The 12,043-nt window shown below is 43.8% G+C and overlaps 1 protein-coding gene across 1 annotated transcript in view; it reads right to left on the bottom strand.

Moving 5' to 3' along the window:
* PLCL2 (phospholipase C like 2) overlaps positions 1-12,043 on the bottom strand; it is a 279,279-nt gene that overhangs the window by 134,059 nt on the left and 133,177 nt on the right. Inside the window, exon 3 of the mRNA XM_077491381.1 lies at positions 5,168-7,651. Within this exon, the coding sequence (XP_077347507.1) occupies positions 5,168-7,651 (2,484 nt within the window). The remainder of the gene's footprint in view (positions 1-5,167; positions 7,652-12,043) is intronic.

Raw genomic sequence — 12,043 nt, 5'->3', positions numbered from 1 at the left:
CATCATGTCGGTGGTGGAAACCTTCCCCACCGTGAGTTGCAATGCCTCAGAGGGGGAACGTGAGACACATAAATGAAAGAGGATTTGATTTATTCTAGGTAAAGAAAGTTTATTTTTTATCTTATGAAGCCTGTGCATCCCATTCTAACTGATTAACTGATTTGGATAAGGTTTAGACTTTCATATACGATTAATTTATTTTTACTCATAAGCGAGTAGAAAGGGATTAGAACACCTGTCAGGTTTGTATTGCCGTCTGTGCCCCCATTACGGAGATTCAACATCTCTATTTGTCCTGTTTACCACCAGTGAAACGGAAACTAAACGAAAATCCCACATTTTGGATTGTCCCCTGAAAAATAGAGGGGAAATCTTCCAATGGGGACACTAGTTGTGTATTGTCTCTCCCCCACCACTATATCATACTAGCTTGCATAAAAGGGAAATAGAGCTGTTATTGCACTAAGAGTTCCACTTTACTGTTTCAGACTTGCATGATTCCAGGTGAGAATGGTTTTCATAGCAAAAGTTACTGTTTTGCTATTGCATTGCACTTTATGTCCAATTAAAGTGTATGTTAATCAAACATCTATTTTTCAAATGCTTGGCATCATGTCTTACTGTTTACAGGTTTTCTTAACTACCCCCCATCCCCCGTATAGTAAAACGACAACAGACGAGATCCCCTCTCATTCTGGGGCACCATCATATGACAGCGCTCCAGTGTCACCGCTGTTGCGCCTTGTTCCTAGGAAACAACGCGACCCCGATCTGGGTAAAGAGCCGATGGCGCAGAAAGGGGTGAAAGTACCCTGTATTGAAGTGGTTAATGTACAGTAGAATAAAAGACTAAAATGACCATAAACCACCACCTCCTCTCTGCTTATAAAAATGCTGCTTACAGTTCGTAAAAAAAAAACTTTTTTTTAAAATCTTCTTCGGAGCGATCATGTGACCATACAGCTTCAGCTCCCCTGTGTCAATGAGGGTCTGCTGCAACTGGTGGGAGGGAACTTTATTCCCCACTGACAACAGGGGAGCAATGGAAGCTGGCGAGAGGTGTCACGGCTCTGTGCAATTCAGCCCCATTATTGAGCCCATACAGGGGAGCTGGAGTTGTGAGATCACGTGACCGCTCTGAAGTAAAGTAGAAATTAAAAAAAAAAAAAAAAAAAACTTTGGCCTTTCCTTCTACTTAAAATTTTGCTTAATGTGAATCTGTTGAAAACGTTGTTACCTGAGATCCTGCCAGTAACACTTCCTTTTGTAGCTTGACAGCGTTAAGCCACTTCCTTGCAATTACCATCAGGGGTGTCAGCTTGCTCTGCTCCCTCTTTCCAGTTAGTCCTGGGCGGCCTATTTGGTCTATTAGATAGGCAGCTCAAGGAAAGACTGAAGGACTTTGAATGGTCGGCTGACAATGTTGCTTCTAATTGCGACAAGGGCTAGCCTTGTCAGCCTGCCACAGAAAGTGCTGTTACTGGCAAGATCTACAGGTAAGAAACTTTCCAACCGATACACAAAACATACTTTACATTTATTTGAAAGCCTCAACCCACCCACCACGCACATTCTGAGTGGTGCTTGTGACCAATTCCTAAATACAACAAAATATGCATAGATAAAAAATAAAAATTAATAATCGTAATGCCCTAGTATTAAGAATATATTTTAATTGCTATTATGCTTCTAACATGCAGATTTGTTATCGCCTAGAACGGCCGTCATCAAATGGCGGCCCGCGGTCCGAGTCCGGACCGTGCAGGGCTCCCGCCCGGACCGCTATGCCGCCAGCATAGTAAATGACAGCAATCACTGGTTTGCTGGGACCGCGGGTTTCCCTAGCAACCAGTGACGCTGTGCGCATGCGCCCGCCCCCTGCTCCTGCCCGCATCTCGGAGCTGAAGACACGCACGCTCACAGACAGTAGGGGGTGTGACGTCAGGTGCGCGCTCCGCCCCCCATGCTGCCCGCGGTTCCGAATTCCCGGGTCCTGGCTCTCCGACTCCTTGAGGCAGCTTCTGTTGTGCCCTCCTGCAGTTGAGGTATGTGGGCTCATGACTGTATTTGTATATTGGTAATTTGCAAAATTCTGGGCTTTTTTGTAAGGGGCATGGTGATGGATATATTTGTAATTTGCACAATGCTGGGCTTTTTTTGTAAGGGGCATGCTGATGGGTATATTTGTAATTTGCACAATGCTGGGCTTTTTTTGTAAGGGGCATGCTGATGGGTATATTTTTTATGTGCACACTGATTTGCATGTTTTGTTAAGGTGCGCTTTAACAGAATATGCCCATCAGTGTGCACTTAAAAATATACCCATCAGCATGCCCCTTACAAAAAAAGCCCAGCATTGTGCAAATTACAAATATACCCATCAGCATGCCCCTTACAAAAAAAGCCCAGCATTGTGCAAATTACAAATATATCCATCAGCATGCCCCTTACAAAAAAAGCCCAGCATTGTGCAAATTACAAATATACCCATCAGCATGCCCCTTAAAATAAAATGTGTTCATCAGAGTGCCCTTTAGCATAAAATAAGGGTCACGCTGATGGACACCTTTTATGTTAAGGGGTACTCTGATGGACAAATTTAATTTTACGGGGCACGCTGATGGGTATATTTTTAATGTGCACATCGATGGGCATATTTTGTTAAGGGGCACAACAAAATGTGCCTTACAAAATATGCCCATCGATGTGCACATTAAAAATATACCCACCAGCATGCCCCTTAAAATAAAATTTGTCCATCAGAGTGCCTCCTAACATAATAGGCGCCCATCAATGTGACCCTTATTTCATGTTAAGGGGCATGCTGATGGGCATATTTTATTTTAAGAGCAACACTGATGGGTACATTTTATATTAAAAGGGGCACTTTGATGGGCACACACATCAGAGTGCCCCTTAATATAAAATGTGCCCATCAGCATGACCCTTATTTTATGTTAAGGGACACCCTGATGTGCACATTTTGTTAAGGGGCACTGTGATGGGGACACCCGATGTAAAGGGGCACTGTGATGGGGACATCCGATGTAAAGGGGCACTGTGATGGGGACATCCGATGTAAAGGGGCACTGTGATGAGGACACTTGATTTAAAGAAGCACTGTGATGGGGCACCCGATGTAAAGGGGCACTGTGATGGGGACACCCGATGTAAAGGGGCACTGTTATGGGGACACCCGATGTAAAGGGGCACTGTTATGGGGACACCCGATGTAAAGGGGCACTGTGATGAGGACACCTGATTTAAAGAAGCACTGTGATGGGGACATCTGATGTAAAGGGGCACTGTGATGGGGGCACCTGATGTAAAGGGGCACTGTGATGGGGGCACCCGATGTAAAGGGGCACTGTGATGGGGGCACCCGATGTAAAGGGGCACTGTGATGGGGACACCTGATGTAAAGGGGCACTGTGGTTGGGACACCCGATGTAAAGGGGCACTGTGATGGGGACACCTGATTTAAAGGGGCACTATGGTGGGGACGACTGATGTAAAGGGGCACTGTGATGGGGGCACCCGATGTAAAGGGGCACTGTGATGGGGGCACCCGATGTAAAAGGGCACTGTGATGGGGACACCCGATGTAAAGGGGCACTGTGATGGGGACACCCGATGTAAAGGGGCGACACCCGATGGAAAGGGACACTGTGATGGGGACTCCTGATTTAAAGAGGAAGTAAACCCTTCCAAACAACTTGGACCTATAGGTAAGCCTAGATTAAGGCTTACCTGTAGGTCCAAGCAATATCTCCTAAACCTATATGGTTTAGGAGATATTTGCCCGAAAATGGGCACCGCTGTCTACGGCGCATGCGCCGTAGACAGCGGCGCGCAGGCGCACTAAATGCGGCAAATCCAAGAATGGATTTGCCAAATTTGTCGAATCGCGGTTGCGCCGCTGTGATTCGTCGGAGCTGCGAGACGCCACAAGCAACATGGATGCGGCGGACTACAGGGGACAGCGGCGACTTCGCTGGCTCCTGTGTCAGGTAAGTGACACATAATGAGCTACTATGCGATGCATAGTAGTCCATTATGCTTTACCTTTGCAGGGAAAAAAAGAGGAAGTAAACCCATCAGGGTTTACTTCCTCTTTAAAGAAGCACTGTGATGGGGACATCTGATGTAAAGGGGCACTGTGATGGGGACATCTGATGTAAAGGGGAACTGTGATGGGGGCACCTGATGTAAGAGCACGGTGATGGGGACAATTGATGTAAAGGGGCACTGTGAAGAACACACCTAATTTAAAGTGCAATCAGATGGGCACATCTGATCTGGTGGGGACACCTGATGTAAGGAGGCACACTTATGGTGACATCTAATGTAAGGGAGCACGCTGATGTGGACACCCTATGCAAGAGGGCACCTTTATATAATGGGGCACTCTGATGGTGACAAATTGTATAAGGGGGCACACTGATGGGAGACACCAGCTGTAAGGGGGCTTTCCATTGCAGAAACCTGATGTAAGTGGGCACTCTGACAAGAATGCCTGATGTAAGAGAGTAGTCTGCCTTTGGCAACTTATTTTTGGGGGTAGTCTGATGGGGCAATGAATTAATGAATTACTCTAATAGGGGCAACTGATGTAAGGGGGAAAACTAATGGGGACATTTACATTTACAGATTACCAAAGTGTGTGGAGGAAACCGTAGCAATAATATTGTTGAAATGCTAAGGAAATTGTACATTTCTCATGTTTTTGATAGATATACAGTGACTACAATCTTTCTGAGTCATAGCGCAGACTTCAGATTCGGACCTCGGCCCAAAGAAAATTTTGGCGACCGGACCTCCTTGAATTTTAATTCATTACCCCTGGCCTAGAAGGAAACAAAAAAAAAAAACGTTGCTCTACTTGATCACAATGTACACAAGTTCTGGTCTTGGCTCTAGGAACTCTTCTGAACACAATTTTTCTAAATAAATAACCCATAATTTAACATGTTGTAACATTTCTCTGTCACGTCTCATCCCTTAAAAGTGTTCATTCTATCTCATCTATTAATCTGCAGACTATCCAGCTATAGCAAAAAGCATATAAAATCAGTGAATTTGCATATCAAAATTGCTTAGTACAGGGCCAGCTTTAGTTTCACTCACTACATAAAATGTAGAGAACAAATCTTACAGATGCACTCACCTGCATGTTTTCTCGTAGATCTGTAGCTTCTCTTATAGGCTGAATTGCATTCTTGAAAACTTCATCAATAGTCTTTATAAGCAAGGTCCTCATAGATGCATAATCCCTTGATTTTTTAGCCTTCCTAACAGAGAGACCCCGTTTATGAGGCTTTCCTCCACCTCTACGGTTTGTAATTGCTACATGGACAAACAACGATGCATGCAGCAAAACATCTCCAGTCAAGGATTGTAAAGGAACATGCCTGTAGCCAGGTTGGAGACATTCAAATGGGATAGTGTACTGTCCAATAAACTCATCTCCAATATAATCATCATCTAGCACCACAAATCGCACCATTGTCAGCTCAGGAAGGTTAACTTGAAATTCAAAGCTTTCATCAAAGATTGGATTGTCTCCATTTTGATGGACTGTTTTTGTCCTTTGCTCGGCACAGTCAGCAGGTATTCCATGTATTTCAACATACACATAAGGATCCACAACATCTCCTTTGGCTCCTGACCCTTTGGGCTTTGGGAAATTTTGCCCACTGATAATTTTAATGTGAAGAAGTTGAGGAGAAACTCCAGGCACAGAATCTTTAGTATTAGCACTAAAGAAAGATATTTCCTCACGCATAATGGCAGGTCGTAGAACAAACCCACAGTTTCCATTCTGCCGGAACCAGCCAATGTTTAAATCCATCATTAGTCCAGGAGTCTGGAAATTCATTGCAACTATTTGGCAACCACATTTCCAAAAATCTTGAGGGTTCATGTTGCTGGAATCAATCCTCATTGGGCTTGGGAAAATCCGAGAAAGGAACTTTTTATTATAGTTAACAAAATCGCCAGCGTTTTCATTTGCATATTTGCCAGCAGCAACTTCATTGAAGGAGCAAACTTCCCAGTATTTCTGATTTTGGAAAGATGACTGGAAATCCACGAACTGTACAGATTTACAAAGACTTACAAGGTCCGAAAGCTCTTTGCAAAGCTGAATTCGCTTAACAGCGACAATGGTTTGGTTATCTTCCCCTTCTTTGCTCACCCTCTGAGACATCTCAATGCCCTCATCCTCATCTGTGACATCCCCCTCAAACCCTGAGCAGTCAGGGGGAAGTTTTTTGGCTTTGATTAGTACTTTTCCTTTTAACTGCTCTGGAGATGGAAGATAGGAATTCTCAGCATTAGGAGGAGTGGTATAAAGTTTATCTCCCAAGATTTTTTTCATATGTTGAACCATAACTTTCTGTTGCTTAATAGAACAATGGTTTTCTATACAAAGAATCAATGGGAACTCCGATACCTGAAAGGCATATTTATTAATGACGTCAATCACACTGCGGAAGACAACCTGTGTTGTCATGTTATGCCCAGTATAGATGAAAGGCTCATTATCTGGGCCATCCCAAACATCCAATTCAACACTTCTGCATCCCATTTTCAGAGCACGAACATAACCAGAAATATCAGATGGACCTCTAAATTGATCTTCTATTAAGTAAGTATTATGTGATGAATTTATATAGTAATGGGACAAAGGTTGAGTCATGTCCTGGCACACTTTTTTGTGTTCTGGTTCAAAAATACTGCAATCTGCAGAAATAAGGTAATTTGTAAATCCATCCAAAGATAGGCATCCTTTCTCCTTGCCTTTAGATGGTTCATATTTTTTTATAATGTCAAGACTAATTTCCTCTGTTACTTGTGCCACACCTTGCTCAGCCTCCAAAAACATCATGAGATCCTTGGTGTCCAAGTACTCCTTATTGCTTGAAAACTGAACGAGCAAAAAGTAAATCTCCGGCCTTGTGCACAGTTCATGGAAAACTTCAATAAATTCATCTTGCGTCACATCACTATTTGTTTTTTCCTTGGATTTCTGTAATTCCTTAAATTTTAATTCAATTTTACTATTTTTAAGACATGGGTTTAACTTTTTAATAAATTGCACTGCTTTAGAAATTGGTACATGTCCCCCATTTTCCTCATCAATTTCCCTGAACATTTGTGTAAGCCAAGACATTCGCATGTTGTCCTGGAAACTTTCAATCATGTCAAGTGTATGCTTTCCATAGGAGATTAAATAACGTAAACCGGTTACCCAAATATTGGCAATGTCAGCAGAGTTTGCAACAAGATCTAAGGACTCATAATTTTCCCCATATATTATAGAGAAAGCACAGTCTTCTGAAATCTGGTCATAAATTCCATTGCTGCGAAAAATATCGGTATTTTTTCCAGTTCTGACTTCTTTTACAGATTTAATGTCAATTTTTGCTTTTTCGGAGTCTTTCTTTGAAGGCTCCCACCTCAAGGACTGCATGTCTGCATCCAAAAGGAAGTACCTGTGGTAGATTCTAGAGTTGGACCGGACTTTTTTCAGTTCAGATCCTTCGACCATTGCATTGATGCAGTCACTTGCACTGCTAATCTTCTTCTCGGCTGGCATGCTACTAAATGATACCGTCTTCTTTCTTTCTCGTTTCTGCTTGCTGGCATCCTATGAATAAAAAAAATATATATATATGAATTTTAGATACTTTTGGGTCTACTTTTAGGAACAGTATCAAGTGGCATTACTATTACTATGTCCAAAAGTGCCCAGATCAGATTAAAGGATATTAGGGCCCTAGGGAAGGTAGCTCCCCGCCTCCCCATTCCTTGAACTGACATTTGGTTTACTGCAAAATAATTAAGTGTTTGGGTCCTTTGGAAATTCACCAGGCCCTAAACGTTGCTCCAAATAATAAGAATCTGTCTAAAAAGAAACTTAACAACTGCAATAAAAAAATGCATTTCTGAAAGTGCAAATCGAATGCAGTTATTTCCTCATCCCTTCTATTTTGTCAGACTGACCCCAAAACCACCATGCACATACCTGGTATCCTAACACTGCACTTTGGCATGCTTGTTCTGGGTCAGTGACCCAAATACACAGCAAAGCAAAGATTAGAATAGCTGCACCGAAGCATGCACCTTCAAAATTGGGTCAACAATGACAAACACCATATTTACATTTGAGTAGGAACCTTTTAAACCCCAACTGTAGTTGACAAATGAATAAACCAATAAAATTGTGGTACCTCAAAACACCCAGTGGAGAATAGCTTAATGTAGATTTTTGTTTCTGGCCCAGCAGAAAACTCTCTTGCTTGCCTGAAGGGTGCATCTAAAGACTGCTACTTTTTGTATGAAAACAGTGGTCCCTGTATAGTGGGATGACATGAGTTCACTAAGTCACCACTACAGTGCTTCAATTAGGAAAGCTTACATTGCCTGTTGTATATAGAGCTGTATGGGAGAAATATGCCTGGGGTTGGGGTAGGGAAGCACGCTCATTGGAGCTAGAGTTTTGATGCAGCCTGACTTTACTGGTTTAATTTTTTAAAACTACAATCGGCCTTTAAGGTATCGAATAAATACATGTAGCATTTTTTTTTTGTTAAAACACGATTTTAATTTGTTCTCCATTTCACCCAACACAGGGATGTTTAATCGTATAAAAACATCACACTGCATACTAGTTTTTTTAATAAGTTTTTTTTTAAGTATATACACACATCTTCCTTTCTCTAAAACAGGGGTAAGCATCCTTTTCTGTCTCACCACTGAACCCCTCCCCCTCTCATCCCTCCCGCTACAGTACGGCCGCGTACACACGGGCGGACTGTTCGCCCAACTTTGTCCGCTGAACAGTGTTTCAGCGGACAGTCCGCTCGTGTGTGGGCGTTCAGCGGACAGTTTCAGCGGACAGTTGGACGAACAAGGTCTTACGGAAATTCCGAAAAACTGTCCGCTGAAACAAGGTTTCAGCGGACTGTTCGCTCGTGTGTAGGCTTGTTCGGCCAACTAAGTCTCGCGCATGCTCAGAAAGGATTTCCACGTCGGAAGGTTGCATTGCAGTGTATTGGACGTCGAAATTTTCGATCCGTCGTACGTGTCGAAACGTCATCGCGCACGGTTTCAGCAAACTGTTCGTTCGTCGTGTGTGGGCATGTCCGTCCATGCTAAGTTTGAGCGGACTGTCCGCCGAAACTGTTGGACGGACAAAGTTGGGCGAACAGTCCGCCCGTGTGTACGCGGCCTACCTCCTGCACATCTGCCCCACCACTATACCCTCTTGCTCTTCTGTCCCACCACTGTAACCATGCTGCTCATCTGCTCCTTCAATGTACCCCTTTTCTCATTTGTCCCACCACTGTACCTCCCTGCACATCTGCTCCACCGTTGTATCCCCATGCTCTTCTGTCTCACTACTGAATCATCTTCTCATCTGTCCTAACACTGAACCCATCTGCTCATCTGCCCCACCACTGTAACCTGCTTTCTCATCTGCCCCACCATCATACCTCCTGCACATCTGTCTAACCTCTGTACCCCCCTGCTCTCCTGCCCCACCACCGAAACCTCCTGCTTATCTGTCCCTCCAATACACCTCCTTTCACACCTGCCCCACCGCTGTACCCTCCTGCTCTTCTGCTCCACCACTGTATCCTCTTCTCATCTATGATATGCAGAGTGGTGAAAGGATGCAGAGATGAGACACATCTACTTGTGCTGGCACACTCATCCTGTTTATCCACCTCTTGCATCCAGTCCATGAGCTTGCATGTGATGTATGATGAGCTCAGCTCAGGGGCATTTTCTGAAAGCAGTGGTCCTGTGTGCAGGATCATAAGTTGGACCCCCGCAGTGGAAAAAAAGTGCGCTGAATACTGGCTGTGGCTTAAAGGGCCACAGAGTGTAGGGGTTCAGTAGTGACACAAAGGTTCAGGAATAATTTCATCAAAGTTCCCAGAAACTCAACAGTAATTCCACAAACTGCCACCTGATTGTGGTTCTCAATCACAGTGAAATTTCTTCTGAGATTGGTAGTGGCAACCAAGTGAGTCATCTTCCTCCAGATGGTGGACGGGGCTAGCAGGACTGTGATTGGCTTCCGCAGTGGCCAATGACAGTCGTCCTCCTCCTGGAAACAGGGACTGTCCCCCCTAGCAGAACTACATCCAATCTCTTCTTCATCACAAAAGCTGACAATCGCAACTACAGCAGAGTTAGAGAACCAAACAATGATTCCCATCTTTTACAATGTGTGGGGGCACAGTGCCTCCCCCTCACTGCAGCTGTGGCATGGGGAATTCCTAAATTGAAATGCATTAGTGTCTCCCTGACACTTCCCTGCGCTGCTCTTCTCATGGGGAGGGAGTCGGGTGCCGGCAAAAAAGGCTTCACGTGCCGCTTGCCACACCAGTGCCGGGGTTTGCCTACCTCTGATCTAAAATATATCAAAATAAACTATTCAAAACTGTTCAGTATTTACTAAATGTATTGTCTTCAATTAAACTCTGTGCTAACTACCCTTAAAGTGAGATGTAGATGTAGTGAGAAAGGTAAAACATCTATCACTGACTGCAAGCAAAAAGATAAATCAATAGGGAACGTTATACAAGGATAAATATATAAATAAATAAAAATGACAGAGTAATCATTAATTATCAGTATACCAAACCAAACAACTATTATTTATTATTTCCCAAATTCCTATAGGAACAACATTATACATAATTTACAGAATACACAACTATTCATATCAGCCCCTGCCCTAGAAGAGCTAGAAGAGCTTACAATTAAAGTTCCCTATCACACTTACACAAGCACACACATATAAGCTAATTTGTTCCAAAAACAAAAGCAAAACACAGATTGAACATATATCCTTGTTTGGATTTGAATGCATTAATTTTGAATGGCTTAACCCTCAAACATCCATTGGTAATGCAAAGCACCAAGTGTCTTTTTTGTCGACAATGTAAAAGCTAATTAAAATGTTTGGAATGTACAGTACATCAATATTTTATACCAGAAGTCTGCAAATTTTCAAAAACCAAAGGACAAGTTTACAGTTCCTCAGAGTTTAGGAGGGTCAGACTGTGGCCAGTGAGAGTAGACAACGTCCCAGCGGCAGAGAGATTAGACTAGGCCTCAGTCTTGGTGATTAGTGGGAGCAAAAAAAAAAACAACTGAAAAAATCTCCTGTGGTCAAGTAGGAGGACAAATAGTCCCCCTTCACTGGTGTTATTTGGAAGGATAATGTCCCATTGTTGGTGTTAGTGGGAGGAACAGGGCCCAATTGTTTATCAGTGGAAGGAATCATGCCTTATTGTTGGTGCCAGTGGAAAGAATTGTGCCTCATTGTTGGTGGGAGGATTAGTACCTTGTATCCGTGGTAGAAGCAGTGTCCAATGGGCCAGAAAAAGGCAAGCAAAGGGCTGCATCCAGCCCATGGGCTACACTTTTTTGACCATGGATTTAAACAAACAGCCACTAAACTCTAAAGTTCTTTAAAGAGGAAGTAAACCCTGATGAGTTTACTTCCTCTTTCATTCCCTGCAAAGGTAAAGCATAATGGACTACTATTACCTGACACAGGAGCCAGCGATGTCACCGCTGTCCCCTGTAGTCCGGCGCATCCATCTTCTCGGTGGGTCTCGCTGCTCTGCCGCTGTCATTCGGCGAAGCCGTCACTCCTGCGAATGCGCACGGGAGCCGCCACGCGTGGCATATTCGCCGTTGACGGTGCCGCACTCATTGCGCCGCTGTCTACGGCGCATGCGCCGTAGACAGCGGTGCCTGTCTTTCGGCAAATATCTCCTAAACCGTATAGGTTTAGGAGATATTTCTGGGACCTACAGAAAAGCCTTAATCTAGGCTTACCTGTAGATCAAAGTGTGTTGTAAGGGTTTACAACTACTTTAATGGATTCCTTAAAGCGAATGTAAAGGTTCCGGCGGCCCTCTTGGCTCCTGTCTTCATCGGGTGCCCCCACGGAGAGCTGCTTTCCATGGGGGCACGCTCACAAATCCTGCTGCTGCATCCATTGACACAGACAGCA

This window comes from Lithobates pipiens, unplaced genomic scaffold, assembly GCF_037356315.1.
Source record: "Lithobates pipiens isolate NorthernLeopardFrog02 unplaced genomic scaffold, aLitPip1_a1.2 Scaffold_19, whole genome shotgun sequence".
NCBI classification, from domain to species: domain Eukaryota; kingdom Metazoa; phylum Chordata; class Amphibia; order Anura; family Ranidae; genus Lithobates; species Lithobates pipiens.
The sequence above is the reverse complement of the archived record's forward strand: the minus strand, read 5'-3'. Positions and strand labels throughout refer to the sequence as shown.